Source organism: Kogia breviceps, chromosome 5 (genome assembly GCF_026419965.1).
Source record: "Kogia breviceps isolate mKogBre1 chromosome 5, mKogBre1 haplotype 1, whole genome shotgun sequence".
In the NCBI taxonomy this organism is placed as follows: domain Eukaryota; kingdom Metazoa; phylum Chordata; class Mammalia; order Artiodactyla; family Physeteridae; genus Kogia; species Kogia breviceps.
The window spans coordinates 66,135,618-66,152,612 of NC_081314.1; the positions used below are offsets into that span (position 1 = coordinate 66,135,618).

The window sequence follows — 16,995 nt, forward strand, 5'->3', positions numbered from 1 at the left end:
CAAAAGAACACAGCCTGAAGTCCACACACTGATTTGCCAAGCTCCCACTCCCAGAACCTCAGCATCTCCTCTCCAGGATTCAAGAGACTCAGCAAATGAGTACCCCAGAGCCTTAACCCTTTGTTTGTATTCCTCTAGATAGTGAACTGCAGGAAGGGGCGTGAGAAGGTTTTGGTTTCCCTACAGCTCACAGGAGGAGCTGAGAGATAACCCATCAGCCAGGCCCTGGGAAAGCCAGTGACCACACAAGGACTGCTTCTTTAGGTATTTCCCAAACAGTTGGGACTTCCCAGAGAGCCTTAGTTTGGTTTCCCCGCCACACCCAATACAGCAGATACAGAGGCGCCTCCTCTGAGCCAAGCTCCAGGCCAGGCACTGGGGGTAGGTTTTGTTCTCAGGGGCGCAAAGCCTTGTGAGGAAGACACAGGAATGGACTACACTCCTCAGTGTGACAGGTGTTATTATTATTATTATTTTTTAAAATATTTATTTATTTATTTTTGGCTGCATTGGGTCTTTGCTACTATGTGCAGGTTTTCTCTAGTTGCGGCAAGCGGGGGCCACTCTTTGTTGCAGTGCATGGGCTTCTCATTACGGTGGTTTCTCTTGTTGTGGAGCATGGGCTCTAGGCACGGGCTTCAGTAGTTGTGGCACGTGGGCTCAGTAGTTGTGGTACACGGGCTCAGTAGTTGTGGCTCACGGGTTCTAGAGCGTAGGCTCAGTAGTTGTGGTGCATGGGCTTACTTGCTCCGCGGCATGTGGGATCTTCCCAGACCAGGGCTTGAACCCAGAACCCCTGCACTGGCAGGCGGATTCGCAACCACTGCGCCACCAGGGGAGCCCTATTATTGAAGCAGGCCCTGAGCGCTATGGGATGAGGTGGGGAATCCATCACAAGGAGGAATTCTTCTGGCAGACAGGAGAGTAGATGGCATCCCACAGGCAGGAGAAAGAATATGTGTAAAGGCATGGGGCTTCAGAGCCTGGAATGTCTCTGTAGAACAGCAAGGAGTCAGCATCATGGGAGCTTGGGAGGGTGTGAGGAGGGGTCAGGGGGAGGGCCAGCAGGGAGCAGACCTGGCAGGTCTCAGAGGCTACCTTTTGCAGAGCTCTAAGGAGCACAGCTGGGGAGTAAATGGAGTGGCCATGTGGCCATGTCCAGGGGCAGGGAGTCTAGTTTAACTCCTGAGCATCTTCTCTGGCACCTCCCTGGGCAGCAGAGGTAGCCCTAGCTGGATGCGGCAGGAAGACGGTTTCTGGATGTGTGGGGCAGCAGGGGTGGACCCTTGACAAGATTCTGCTCACAGTTTCACAGTTTAATCTTAGACCTTTTAGCAGAGAGATGTAAATCCTGCCTCTGTCAGTTTTCTGAGAGACTTGAGGCTCAAAGAAAACGCTTGAGCAGAAGGGGCTCTAGCCCTGTCAGAGACTGCTGGCTGACTACGCCAAAATCCAGTCTCTCCTCTTTCCTTAGTAACCGAACCATGAGTTTAAGCTGAGCACTTGCTGCGTGGAATAAAGCCCCCCATCTCTAAGCCTCCTTTCCAGATGGGTAGGAATGTGACTGAGTTCAAGCCAAAGCAATAGAAGTGGTAGGGTTATGTGGGCCTCTGGGAAGGCTGCTTGAAGGGAGCTCAGTCACCTAGGGGGCCTCTCTATTGCCTTCCTGTTTCCTCCTTTAATCAGCCTGCAACGTGTATGTGACGGCTGGAGCTCCAGCAGACATCTAGAACCATGAGGCGACCTTGCAGGTGGAAGTCACACATTGGATGGTGGGTCCACAAGAATGAGTCCCCACACAGACCTGGTCTGAATTCCTCTGGACTTGTTTTCACTTGAGAGAGAAACAAACACTTATCTTGTTTAATTCACTATTTGGCACGTGTCTCTTATATGCAGCTGAACCTAAACTTAACTGATACAAACTTAAATCTCCTCATTTTATGGGGTTCGAATTTGAGATCAGGGAAGCAAAGTGACTGGATAAAGATTACATAGTTAGCTTACCTAAAAGCTATGTCTCTCCAAGCAAAATGCCGAATGGTTTTTGCTCACATGCAATTCAACAAGTACTTCTTGAACATATGCATGCAGAAGTGTAGTGCAGAAGTGCACAGCATGGACCCCGAAGCTGAACTTCCTGGGTGCAAATCTCAGGGCTGCCATTTGTTAGCTGAGTGCCCATGTTCACCTCTAAGAATGTACAGCTCAGAGACGAAAGGGCAACGTGGGCATTTCCTTTCCATCTGCCTGTGCATTTATCACGCGTTCATTGCCCTCCTGAATCCACCAGTCGTCTGCCAGCCATTGAATTGGAGCCCACAGACAGGTCACTGAGGGTTACTGCTACATTGAGATCTTCTGCTTTGTTATTGGCTTGCTCTGCTAAATACAGTGATTACTTTTCATTTTTTCCTCCAAAAGAATGTGAAACTCTAATTCTGAAAGTGTGGCACAAAGAAAAACATCCTGGATTAGGGTAGCTGGCCTGACCTTTCACCCAACTTTCATGACAATTCATGTTACACTCAAGTGCAGCTGTGTCTCCCATTTGAGCTGTGTCTCCCATTTGAGCCTCACATAGTGAGGCCATGTGGACAGAGCTAGGTCCCTCACATGTTCAAGTCAGTGGTAGTAGAAGGAATTGTGAATCAACCAGCAAACTTGATAAAGCACATAAGAGGACTCAATGTCCTAGGGGGAAAATGTTCTTGGTGAAAGCAGGGGGCACAGACATAAAAGAATCATTAAGGGACTTCCCTGGTGGCGCAGTGGTTAAGAATCTGCCTGCCAGTGCAGGGGACACGGGTTAGAGCCCTGGTCCGGGAAGACCCCACATGCCACGGAGCAACAAAGCCCGCGCACCACAACTACTGAGCCTGCGCTCTAGAGCCCGCGAGCCACAACTATTGAGCCCACATGTCACAACTACTGAAGCGCACACGCCAAGAGCCCATGCTTCACAACAAGAGAAGCCACCGCAATGAGAAGCCCGCGCACCGCAACTAGAGAAAGCCCGCGCGCAGCAACGAAGACCCAAAAGCAGCCAAAAATAAAAATAAGAAAAAAAAAAAAAGAATCATTAAAATCTCAGCTTCCCAGACAGTCTCTTTGATCTGACCTATACTGGTAACGAAACAAGAAATCTTTGATGCCCTGGCTTACATCTTTCTAAGATGGCACAGTTTGTCAGATCACATCTCGTTCATCTTCACAACTCACTGTTACGTAATATACACATAGCGCTCCATTTAAGAAAAGCAGATAAAGCAGGGCATGACATAATTTCCCCAGGCTCTTGTCAAGAGCCCCATTTCTAAGCCCTGGCTCAGTTCTCCATCTCTTAAATCGAAGAGATTTGTACAAACTCTCCCTAATCAGGTGCCTAGAGACCATTTGGGAACCAGGGGCAGTGTCACTGTCTTCCAGGGTTGACACCTACTCTGCCTGACTCATGGAAAACAAGTGTAAACTGTGAAAGCCTCTGGAAAAAAAAATGAAGGTGTGCTCCACATGTAAGCTAATAAAGTCATTCCCAAGTCAAATACCCACAGTAGTTGAAGCCACTACAGCTATCTCCAATCTGTCCTGTCCCACCTTGGTCACTGGCACTAGAATGCATTTACATTTAATAGGACCGGATGCGGCAGGGTCACCATGGAAAGTCATGTGTGTCACTCACCGGCCAGGGACACGAAGAGCACCACCACTGCAGAGAGCTGCCAGGACATGACTGGGGAGCCAGGAAGTATCGCTGCCTCGCCAAGGGGCTGCTAGGCTCAGCGCTCAGCACGGCTGGGTCTTCCGAATGGTGCAAGGCTAATTCCAGGGCAGGCTCTGGCAACAAGGTAGACACCTCGTTCTGCCCCTTATTACTTGTGGCAGAGAAAACAAGGTCACTTGCGTTATGAGAAGTAACTGAAAGGCCCTCCCAAGTGGTGCGCTGAGCTGAGCGGGGAGGGAAACCACAAGTGGCTCTTGTGTGAAGGCAGGCACTTTCATCTCTGCCTTTAGTGTTTGTGAGCAATGGGATGGGGGATGGGGCATGTCCCCCAGCCAAGGTGAAGGGCGTCTGAGATCATTTTCCACAAGAGGTGGTGGATCTGTGGCAGTGCCTGCTTCCGTCTCTCATAAGTTGGGTCTCCATTTTTCTCTAAGATCTTGAGTACATTTCTGTAAACCCAGGGACCCTTCTCAGCCAGGAGAAAACCAGTCCCTCAGTCCCGAGGATGAGCAGGTGTCAAAACTCCATGGGTAGAATGCTGTCTGTCTCTGTGTGTTTTCACAAGAAGTCTGAGGCAGCTCTGTTCTCTGCTCAAGGCAGCCTCACCTGGGAACTAACTTCACCTTGTGGGGAGGCAGGGGAGTGTGAGCTTAGGAATCAGGGAGATCTGGGTTTGAATCTGACCCTGCCAACTCACCGGCTGTATGACCTTGGGTAACCTCTCTGAGCCTCGGTTTCTTCTGTTGTATAACAGGGATAATAATGACTACTCCCAGGTGGTTTTCCTGGAACACAAATAACATTGAATAGCTTCAAAAGGCAACCTTTTCATGTCTTATCTCCTTCCTCTATTAATTAGACAAAACATTGGTGGTCTCTCTCCCAGAGCTGTGAGTGTCTTCGTACCACCACCCCACCACCACCACCAGTGAGGAACACACATACAGGCAGTTTATTGGCAACTATTTTATCTTACTATGTTGCTGTAATCAAGCAAATTTACCAAAGCAAGGGGTGTGTTTCCAAATTGAATTTTTATGGTGGAAGGTGAAGATTAATTTGTGTCAGTTGACCTAATTTCAGCTACTTGCTATCTAGAATTCTGGACTTTGAGTCAATTTATTCAACAGACAATAATTAAGCAGATACTCTGTGCCAGACACTCTTCTTATTCCATTTAAGCCCCACAGCCACTCTATGTGGGGACTATAGTATTATTGTTATCCCATTTCACAGATGGGGAAACTGAGCACAGAGAGGTCAAGTGACTTGCCCAGAATCACTTAGATAATAAATGAAGAAGCTGGGCTATGAATCCAGTCTGGCTTGAAAGTCTAGGATTTTAAGCACTATGCTGTAGTACAGCTGAAGAGGTGCTCTGGACTAGAATATAATATATGCTTTCAAGTTGCTTACTGCCTAGTTGAGAAAAAACATTTATTGATATAAAGAGCTAGAGAGTGACTGATCAATTATTTCCTACCTAGAAACACACTAGATGAGGAAAGGAATAATCAGAGATGACTTTGTAGGTGTTGAACCTTGGAGAGACTGAAGGTCATAGAGGATCTGGGTAGTTGGAGAATAGCAATAATAATAATAATAATAGCAGTAATAATGGTTTCCATATAAGGAATCCCTATTATGTGCCTGACACTGTGTAATGCATATGGCACCTCTACAGGGTAGATTGATTGATTGATTGATTGATTGATTGATTGATTTTTTCAGGGTAGATTTTTTTAATCCCCACTTTACTTATGTGGAAAATGAACCACCCAGCGTCACATAACAGGCTAAAATTTGCATCATGGCTTGTCTGGCCCTGAAGCCTGTGCCCTTTCTGCTGGCCAGGGGAGCAAAATCTCTTGAGTGGTGATAAGCCTGACTGGAGGGGCCTGGGGAGTTATTTTCTTAGTGGTTGCCCTGAAGATTACTGTACATCTATAGCAATCTAGTTTGGATTAATACTATCTTAACTTCAATAGTATATAAAAACTTTGCTTCTATCTATTTCCATTGTCTCCCCTTCCTTTTTGCTGTTATTGCCATATAAATTACATCTTTATTCATTGTATACCCACCATCATGGGTTTACAATGATTGCTTTATGAAGTTGTCTTTTATATCAGGTAAGAGAAAAAGGAGTTACAAACAATGCTATACAGGAAATGTTTGTGTTCCCTCAAAATTCATATACAGAAGCTCTAATGTGGTGGTAGTTGAAGGTGGGGACTTTGGGAGGTAATTAGATTATGAGGTGGAGCCCTCATGATGGGATTAGTGTCCTTATAGGAAGAGGAAGAGAGCTAGTTCTCTCTCGGCTCTCCACCACGTAAGGGTTTAGTGAGAAAGCAGCTGTCTACAAGCCAGGAAGTTGGCCCTCACCAGAATGCCACCATGCTGGCACCCTGATCTCAGACTTCCCAGTCTCGAAACTTGTGAGAAATAAATCTGTTGTTTAAGTCATTCAGTCTATGGTAATTTGTTACAGTAGCCAGAGCTGTGACAAACAAAAAAATATATTTATAATGTCTTGTATATTTACCTATGTAGTTACATTTATTGGTGCTCTTTATTTCTTCATGTGGATTTGAGTTACTGTCTAGTAACCTTTCATTTCTGAAGGACTCCTTTTAGCATTTCTTGTAGGGAAGGTTTGTTAGTGACAAATCATTTCAGTTGTTGTTTATCTGGAATGTCTTAATTTCTCCTTCAGTTTTGTGGATATAGAATTCTTAATTGACAGTCTTTTTCCTTTCAGCACTTTAATATATCATCTCACTGCCTTCTGGCCTTGATGGTTTCTGATGAGAAATCTCTTATTGAGAATTCCATATGATTTGAGATGTGGATTAGCTCATTGCTGAAAATATTATCCTTTCTTCCCTCTATTGCTTTTGTACTTTTGTTGAATATCAGTTGTCCACATGTATATGGGTCTGTCCTGTTCCACTGATATAATTTTCTATCTTTATGTCAAGATCAGATTGCCTTGATTGCTGTAACTTTACAATAAACCTTGAAATCAGGTATTATTAGCTCTCCAACTTTGTTCTTCAATATTCTTTTAGCTTCTTCCTTTCCATTCCCTAATTCCCTCTCTTACGTTTTAAATTAGCCAATGAAGAGTGAACCTGTGGAACCCTAAACACCCCACCCTTGGGCCCTAACAAAGGCAGAGCCCCAGGTTTGTGCTCTCTCTCTCCAACCTGTGATCTTGCTTCATGGCCCTTGAGTATGCTGTGTACCCTCAAAGACCTATGAGTAGTAAATCTCGTTCCTCAAAGTTCCCTGATGGTTTCTGGCTGAAGTGTGTACTGCAATCATTATAAGAACCACACGGGCTGGTCCAGCCAGAACACTGGCCCCATAAGCTTGGGTGAGTGCCTCAGGGTGTTCCTAGTTCCTACGCAAAAGCATCACCATCAACAGGATGGGACCAAACAGCAGGGGGGAACACAATTCAGCCCATGACAATGGTCTGTCTTGTTAAATGTTCCATGTGAATTTAGGAAGAATGTGTGTATTCTTTTGTTGTTGGATTCAGTGTTCAATAAATGTTACTAGGTTAAACTGGTTGACAGTGTTGTTCAAGTATTCTATATTCTTACTGATTTTTTCTTTATTGTTTTATCAATTCTTACAGAGAGGAGTTGAAATATCAGATTAAGTTGTGGATTTGTTTATTTCTCTTTGCAGTTCTGTTTTTGCTTTGTGTATTCCAAAGCTTTGTTATTGATGTGTAACAGAGCTGGTATGGACTGGTATGTCCTCTTGATGGATTAACTGCTTTATTATTTTTAAATGATCTTGATTTTTGGTCAGATTCTTTGTCCTGAGACCCACTTTGTTTTTATATTAACATTGTCGTTCTGGCTTTCTTTTAATTAGTGTTAGTTTGGGATATCTTTTTCCATCCTTTTACTTTTAATCTATTTGTGTCTTTATACTGTCAGATAAAATGAGGCATATTAAAACCTTCTTAAGTTTATTTGAGCAAAACTCAATTCAGATTGGGCAGGGCCAAACCAGAAATAGTTGGGAGAGCTCCGCTGACAGAAGCTAGAGGAAAGACTTTTCTAAAGAGGCACAAGCAAAGCAACGAAATTATTTGATTTGTTACAGCTTAAGTGGTTGCATTATTTGAGAGAGCCAAGCTGGCTGTTTGTGATTGGTTGTCCTTAGGTTTCAGTTTCTTAACCTTGAGGCATTTCAGGTGTAGGTTTTGGTTTGCTTACATAGGCTACTAAGGCATTAAAGCCACGTCAGTCTAAAGGCCTCCTTGTTTAATAATATTTAAGGTGGGTTTCTTGTAGGTCACAAGGGTAGTCTTTTTTCTTCTTGTATTTTTAAAATATCCAATTTGATAATAACCCCCTTTTAATTGGGGTGTTCAAATCATGATTATTAATATGGTTACATTTATATCTACCATCTTGGCAACTGTTTTCTATTTTTCCTACCTGTTCATAGTCTCATTTCTCCTCTTTCTCCACCCACTCTTGGATTAGCTGTATTTTTTTTTTTTTTTAGCTGTTTTTTAAAAATTCCATTTTAGGGCTTCCCTGGTGGCGCAGTGGTTGAGAGTCCGCCTGCCGATGCAGGGGACACGGGTTCGTGCCCCGGTCTGGGAGGATCCCACGTGCCGCGGAGCGGCTGGGCCCGTGAGCCGTGGCCGCTGAGCCTGCGCGTCCGGAGCCTGTGCTCCGCAACGGGAGAGGCCACAACAGTGAGAGGCCCGTGGACCGCAAAAAAATAAATAAAAATAAAATTCCATTTTAACTCATCTGTTGGCTTATTACGTATAACTCTGTCATGTTATTTTAGGGTTTGCTTTAGAGTTTATGGTATATATCTTTACGGTATCACAGTGTACCTTCAGATGATCTTAAGACCACTTCACATAGAAGAATCTTACTACGGTGTACTTCAGTTTTTTCCCTCTTGGCCTCTGTTCTCTTGTCATATGTTTTAATTCTGTATATGTTATAAACTCCACAACATATTCTTATTCTTTTTTTATTCAAATAGTCAATTATCTTTTAAGGCAACATAAATAATGAGGGGGAAAAGCTTCAATACTTACTTATGTGATTACCATTTCCTGCAGTCTTCACTCCTTTGTGTAGATCCTTGAGTTTGTTGTTGCTACAGTTAGCCTAAGTACACTGAACTTCAGATTCCTCAAGTGTTACCTGTGTTTAAGGTATGGCATTGTTTGACCAAATGTTTTTCTCAATGTGTGCTCCACCCTCAGCTTTAGGTCTTCCCTGGTATGTGTCAGAGTCTCTCCAAGCCCTTGTAGCTCTCCCAGCAGACTCCACTGTTACTTGATAGTGCTTGTTAGCCTGGGGCTGGGGACTGAGCCGTGAGGTGCTCTGTTCTGATTAAGTCTCAGGCAGGCAGGCATTCTGTCCCTGGGTCTTGAGGGGGTGTGACTTTCAAAGTGTTTCTATCCCTTCCCCAGCAGTAGTTTTGGGCACAGCACATATTCCCACCTCTCTCCCAGGATCAGAGGTTTGGTTTTTTTTTTTTTTTTTTTTTTTTTTTGCGGTATGCGGGCCTCTCACTGTTGTGGCCTCTCCCGTTGCGGAGTACAGGCTCCAGACGCGCAGGCCTAGCGGCCATGGCTCACGGGCTTAGTTGCTCCGCGGCATGTGGGATCTTCCCGGACCAGGGCACGAACCCGTGTCTCCTGCATCGGCAGGCGGATTCTCAACCACTGCGCCACCAGGGAAGCCCAGAGGTTTGGTTTTTATTCCATTATTTTTCCCCAGCTGCAGTTGGATTTACCAGCCCTGTAAGGGTGTGTTTATTGCCTGTTCTTGGGCAGCTGGTTCTACTTTTGTTCTGTTGGAAATATGGGGCAAGAGGATCCAAGCCTTGTCTCATATCTTTCCTGCAACAACTGATATTCCCCTTCCCCAGGCTATGCCCTCAAGGATGCTTTCTCAGGACTTTTGCTAATCTTTTTTGTGAGTGCCCAGAGAGACCACTGGAGGAGAAAAGTCTGTACTTGGATGCAAATATTCATTATATCTATGGCCCCTGGGTTTCTATTTTCTTTTGCAAGCCTACACTGGGCCACTAACAAATTTAGCAGAACTCTCTTTGCCAGCGTATAGCAGTGCCTGCTCCAGGTAGGCAAGTGTTTATAGAGTTCCATCTCTCTTTGTAGGTGCCTGTCTTTCCTTGGTCTTCAGGCTATATGGGTGCCCGGTGAACTCAGTTATCTCATGGGTCCACAAAAAGTTGTGAATTTGCATATTTTCCAGATTTTCTGATCTTACAAGTGTGGGGATAGTGCTCTTTCTAGATTTCTACATCTCAAGCAGAAGATATTATTTTTAATAGCTGCACAAAGTTCCATTGTATGTCAGTACAATATTTTATCAATCAGCTTTTTATATTTAATATATTTGTTATCTATTGTTAACAAAACTTAGGTGCTTAAAACAGCAAACATTTATTATCTCATGGCCCTCTGGTAGTAAATTCAAGAGTGGTTTAGCTGGGTTCTTCTCGCTCCAGGTCTCTCATGAAGTTTCAGCCAAGACATCAGCTGGAGCTGAAACCATCTGAAGGCTTGACTAGGGCTGGAGAGTCTACCTCCCAAGGGCTCTCACACATGGCTGTTGGCAGGAGCCTTCAGTTCCTGCCACGCAGGTCTCTCCTCTGGGCTGCTTCAGTGTCCTCTCAATATGGCAGCTGGCTTCTACAGTGAGTAACCCAAGAGGGAGAATGAGGAAAAAACTAAAATGCTTTTTATAACTAGTCTTGAAAGTCAATGAGCATCACTTCCACCACATTCTGTTTACTGAGTCATTAGTACAGCCCAACTTAAAGAGAAGGTAATTTGGCTCCACTCTTTGAAGGAAGGAGTCTCAATTTGGGGATAAATTTTTACACTACCACAGACATTTAGGTTGTTTCCCATTTCTCACTACTTGTTTTCCTGTTAAAAGTGATCCTAAAATGAACATCTGTACATATAATTCTTTGTTCATTTGTATGAGTTTATCATTAAAATAAATTCCTAGAAGTGGAACTGTTGGATCAAATTATATACTTATTTAAAATTTTTGAAAGCTGTTACAAATTCTCTTCTAAAATGATAGTACTAATTTACACTCTTACCAACAGTGTATGAGAGTGCTGGTTTTCCTATAGCTTCTCCAACACTGGGTATTATCAAAGTTTTAATTGTTGGACAGTCTGATAATGAAAAACAATATATCATTGTTTGGCCTCTTCTCATATATTTACTGGATTTTGAATTTTTTTCCTATGCATTCATGTCCTTTGCCCATTTCTTTTTCCATTGTTATTGATTTGTAAACACTCTTTATATACCAAGGAAATTACTCTTGTGTCACATGTTTTGAAAATGTATTTATTTACCTTTTGAGTTTTAATTTTTCCTTTTTTCTACATATAAGTTTTTGCCTCTTACATAGCTTAATTTGTTAAGATTTTCCTTTGTAGCTTCTGGTTTTAGTTTTTGCCTGGAAAGACTTTATCCTATTCAAGATTCTTTTTTTTTTTTTTTTTTTTTTGGTACGCAGGCCTCTCACTGCCGTGGCCCCTCCCGTTGTGGAGCACAGGGTCCGGACGCGCAGGCTCAGCAGCCATGGCTCACGGGCCCAGCCGCTCCGCGGCACATGGGATCCTCCCGGACCGGGGCACGAACCCGCGTCCCCTGCATCGGCAGGTGGGCCCTCAACCACTGTGCCACCGGGGAAGCCCGTATTCAAGATTCTTTTAAAAATGTTTTGACTTTCATAATTTCTTTAAGTCACACACTTGAACAATAGTGAAACCAAGCAGGACCCTGTGGGAAGGGAGCAATGCAGAGACAAAGGAGGAGCAGTCAAGAAACAATAGTGCAGCCCTGGGGCAGGTCCTGGTTCCACCTCAAGGGATACACTTAACAATATCTTTGAGCTCTTTACAGAATTAAAATGCCTAACAAATGGAAGATGTTAGCATTCTTCATTCCAGATTAAAGGAAACACAGAAGCTCATCAGGAGACCATCTGAGGCCAGATTAAAGGAGTGCAGGGCCTGCACACACACTAATCCTTATCAGCAACTTTGGCCTTGAACCATCGCTATAAAACTGTTTGCCAAATCCCTCTGGGTTGAGGACAAACTGTTTTCGAGAGGCACAAGCCCACTGTGTCCCCTTTGCCTGGCAAAGCAATAAAGTTATTCTTTCTACTTCACCCAAAATTCTGTCTCTGAGATTCGATTTGGCACCAGTGCACAGAGGCCGAGGTTTGGGCATTGATATGAATGATTTTAAGGGTTGAGGTAAACTTACTATTATTTTTTTCCATATTGCTATCCAGTGGTCCAAACACCACTTTTACAAAACATTTATCTTTTTGGTTCAGAACTAATTTGAAATGGCTTTTTTATAAATTCTGAGATGTATCTGGGTCCATTTCAAGATTCTCTACCCTGTTTTCCTTTTGTTAATTTCCATGGTATATGTTCCCTGGCAAATTAAAATATTATAGTATAAACCTACAATTCTTGCTACTTTTATAATAGCCATATTTGAAAAGCTTATCCATAAATAAAAACTGCTACCAGATTAAAGATGTAATTGACAAATATTTTGTAGAGGATTAGTGAAACTATATTTTAAGAAGCTTTCTATCCTCATCTGACAATAAACTTGGAACTCAAGAGACACTTGATACTTGTTGACTGATAAGCAAATGCTAGTGTGGTAACTTAGAATCTTGGCCTAGGAGTTGGAAGACATGGATTCTAGTTTCTCCTCTGCTGCAGGCTGGCTGGGTGACACTGAGGCACAGTAATAAAGTTGTAGCTGGGCAATGGCCTCCTAGCTAGCTTCCTGATACTTCTTGCAGCTTGGTATGGCCATGCAACAAAGCTTTCACTAAGGGAATATAAGAAAAGATTTTGCATGCCACTTGCACACTGGGCCTTAAAATATTACGTATGCGTATCTTCCAAGTTCATTTCCCTTTCTGCGATCTGGAAACTGGACATTCCTGAGACCTGCTTTTGACTATGTAGGCAAAGACAATGCTCTAGCGGATGGTAGAAAAACCAGAAGGAAGGAACCTGGGCCACTAAATGACCGTGTGGAGCACAGCAGCCTGCAGGCCCAAACCAGGATGTTTCACAAGTATTCTTTAAGTCACTATATAGTTGGATATCTTTGTTACAGCAGCTTACTCTTTCCCTTTACACATGGGATGTTATATTCCACTAAGAAAAGGGTTCTGTAGTCAAATAAGTTTGGGAAATCATGAGTTTAACTAAAGTATACAGACTTTCTTCCTGAAAGAGTTCTCAGCTCCTTTAATCTACTAATTGGGATCAACCAAGAGAGGAGCAGAACATGTAGTGTTTTTTTTTTCTTTTGGCCATGCCATGTGGCTTGCAGGATCTTAGTTCCCTGACCAGGGATTGAACCTGTGGCCCCTGCAGTGGAAGCACCGAGTCCTAACCACTGGACGGCCAGGGAATTCTCCTGTGTAGTATTTTTTTTTAAACCTCTTTATTGGAGTGTAATTGCCTTACAGTGTTGTGTTAGTTTCTGCTGTATAACAAACTGAATCAGCTATATGTATACATATATACACATATACTCTCCCTCTTGCATCTCCCTCCCACCCTCCCTATCCCACCCCTCTAGGTGGTCACAAAGCACCGAGCTGATCTCCCTGTGCTATGTAGCTGCTTCCCACTAGCTATTTTACATTTGGTAGTGTATATATGTCAGTGCTACTCTCTCACTTCATCCCAGCTTACCCTTCCCCCTCCCTGTGTCCTCAAGTCCATTCTCTTCATCTGCATCTTTATTCCTGTCCTGCCCCTAGGTTCATCGAACCATTTTTTTTTCAGATTCTATATATATGTGTTACCATATGGTATTTGTTTTTCTTTCTGACTTACTTCACTCTGTATGACAGACTCTAGGTCCATCCACCTCACTACAAACTCAATTTTGTTTCTTTTTATGGCTGAGTAATATTGTACCACATCTTCTTTATCCATTCATCTGTCGATGGACACTTAGGTTGATTCCATGTCCTGGCTATTGTAAATAGAGCTGCAATGAACATTGTGGTACATGTCTCTTTTTGAATTATGGTTTTCTCAGGGTATATGCCCAGTAGTGGGATTGCTGGGTCGTATGGTAGTTCCATTTGTAGTTTTTTAAGGAAACTCCATACTTTCTCCATAGTGGCTGTATCAATTTACTTTCCCACCAACAGTGCAAGAGGGATCCCTTTTCTTCACACCCTCTCCAGCATTTATGGTTTGTAGATTTTTTGATGATGGCCATTCTGACCGGTGTGAGGTGATACCTCGTAGTTTTGATTTGCATTTCTCTAATGATAAGTGATGTTGAGCATCTTTTCATGTGTTGTTGGCAATCTGTATATCTTCTTTCTTCTTTGGAGAAATGTCTATTTAGGTCTTCTGCCCATTTTTAGATTGGGTTGTTTGTTTTTTTGATATTGAGCTGCATGAGCTGCTTGTATATTTTGGAGATTAATCCTTTGTCAGTTGCTTCATTTGCAAATATTTTCTCCCATTCTGAGGGTTATCTTTTCATCTTGTTTATGGTTTCCTCTGCTGTGCAAAAGCTTTCAAGTTTCATAGGCCCCATTTGTTTATTTTTGGTTTTATTTCCATTTCACTAGGAGGTGGGTCAAAAAGGATCTTGCTGTGATTTATGTCAGAGTGCTCTTTCTATGTTTTCCTCTAAGAGTTTTATAGTGTCTGGCCTTACATTTAGGTCTTTAATCCATTTTATTTTTGTGTATGGTGCTAGGAAGTGTTCTAATTTCATTCTTTTTCATGTAGCTGTCCAGTTTTCCCAGCACCACTTATTGAAGAGGCTGTACTTTCTCCACTGTATATTCTTTCCTCCTTTATCAAAGATAAGTGACCATATGTGCGTGGGTTTATCTCTGGGCTTTCTATCCTGTTCCACTGATCTATATTTCTGTTTTTGTGCCAGTACCATACTGTCTTGATTACTGTAGCTTTGTAGCATAGTCTGAAGTCAGAGAGCATGATTCCTCCAGCTCCGTTTTTCTTTCTCAAGATTGCTTTGGTTATTTTGTGTTTCCATAAAAATTGTGAGTTTTTTTGTTCTAGTTCTGTGAAAAATGCCAGTGGTAGTTTGATAGGGATTTGCATTGAATCTGTAGATTGCTTTGGGTAGTATAGTCATTTTTACAATATTGATTCTTCCAATCCAAGAACATGGTATATCTCTCCATCTATTTGTATCATATTTAATTTCTTTCATCAGTGTCTTATAATTTTCTGCATACATGTCTTCTGTCTCCTTAGGTAGGTTTATTCCTAGATATTTTATTCTTTTTCTTGCAGTGGTAAATGGGAGTGTTTTCTTAATTTCACTTTCAGATTTTTCATCATTAGTGTATAGGAATGCAAGAGATTTCTGTGCATTAATTTTGCATTCTGCAACTTTACCAAATTCATTGATTAGCTCTAGTAGTTTTCTGGTAGCATCTTTAGGATTCTCTATATATAGTATCATGTCATCTGCAAACAGTGACAACTTTACTTCTTCTTTTCTGATTTGTATTCCTTTTATTTCTTTTTCTTCTCTGATTGCTGTGGCTAAAACTTCCAAAACTATGTTGAATAATAGTGATGAGAGTGGGCAACCCTGTCTTATTCCTGATCTTAGTGGAAATGGTTTCATTTTTTTACCATTGAGGACAATGCTGGCTGTGGGTTTGTCAATATATGGCCTTTATCATGTTGAGGTAAGTTCCCTCTATGCCTGCCTTCTGCAGAGTTTTTATCATAAATGGGTGTTGAATTTTGTCAAAAGCTTTTTCTACATCCATTATCATATGGTTTTTATCCTTCAGTTTGTTAATACGGCATATCACATTGATCAATTTGTGTATATTGAACAATCCTTGTATTCCTGGGATAAACCCCACTTGATCATGGTGTATGACCCTTTTAATGTGTTGCTGGATTCTGTTTGCTACTATTTTGTTGAGGATTTTTGCATCTATGTTCATCAGTGATATTGGCCTGTAGTTTTCTTTTTTGGGTGACATCTTTGTCTGGTTTTGGTATCAGGGTGATGGTGGCCTTGTAGAATGAGTTTGGGAGTGTTCCTCCCTCTGCTATCTTTTGGAAGAGTTTGAGATGGATGGGTGTTAGCTCTTCTCTAAATGTTTGATAGAATTCTCTTGTGAAGCCATCTGGTCCTGGGCTTTTGTTTGTTGGAAGATTTTTAATTACAGTTTCAATTTCAGTGCTTGTGATTGGTCTGTTTATATTTTCTATTTCTTCCTGGTTCAGTCTTGGAAGTTTGTGCTTTTCTAAGAATTTGTCCATTTCTTCCAGGTTGTCCATTTTATTGGCATAGAGTTGCTTGTAGTAATCTCTCATGATCCTTTGTATTTCTGCAGTGTCAGTTTTTACTTCTCCTTTTTCATTTCTAATTCTATTGATTTGAGTCTTCTCCTTTTTCTTAATGAGTCTGGTTAATGGTTTATCAATTTTGTTTATCTTTTTAAAGAACAAGCATTTAGTTTTATTGATCTTTCCTATCATTTCCTTCATTTCTTTTTCATTTATTTCTAATCTGATCTTTATGATTTCTTTCCTTCTGCTAACTTTGGGTTTTTTTTTCTCTAATTGCTTTAGGTGTAAGGTTAGGTTGTTTACTTGAGATTTTTATTGTTTCTTGAGGTAGGATTGTATTGCTATAAACTTCCCTCTTAGAACTGCTTTTGCTGCATCCCATAGGTTTTGTGTCATTGTGTTTTCATTGTCATTTGTTTCTAGGTATTTTTTGATTCCCTCTGATTTCTTCAGTGATCTCTTGGTTTTTTAGTGGCATATTGTTTAGCCTCCATGTGTTTTACTTTTTACAGGTTTTTTTTTTCCTGTAATTGATATCTAGTCTCATAGTGTTGTGGTTTGAAAAGATACTTGATATAATTTCAATTTTTAAAAATTTACCAAGGCTTGATTTGTGATGCAAGATATGATCTATCGTGGAGAATGTTCCATAAGCACTTGAGAAGAAAGTGTATTCTGTTGTTTTGGGATGGAATGTCCTATAAATATCAATTAAGTCCATTGTGTTTAATGTATCACTTAAAGCTTGTGTTTCCTTATTTATTTTCATTTTGGATAATCTGTCCATTGGTGAGAGTGGGGTGTTAAAGTCCCCTACTATGGTTGTGTTACTGTCGATTTACTGTTTTATGGCTGTT

The 16,995-nt window shown here is 41.9% G+C and overlaps 1 protein-coding gene across 3 annotated transcripts in view; it reads right to left on the minus strand.

The window, feature by feature from the left end:
• The window catches only part of LAMP3 (lysosomal associated membrane protein 3), a 35,524-nt gene extending 31,540 nt beyond the window's left edge, over positions 1-3,984 (minus strand). For 2 of the 3 annotated variants that reach the window (XM_067034106.1, XM_067034107.1), the window contains exon 1: positions 3,683-3,948. In XM_067034106.1, the coding sequence (XP_066890207.1) occupies positions 3,683-3,731 (49 nt within the window). In that variant the 5' untranslated portion in view covers positions 3,732-3,948. Of the gene's footprint in view, positions 1-3,682 lie in introns of all 3 variants that reach the window. The other variant, XM_059064542.2, reaches the window with a different exon arrangement.
• Between the last annotated feature and the right edge of the window lie 13,011 nt (positions 3,985-16,995).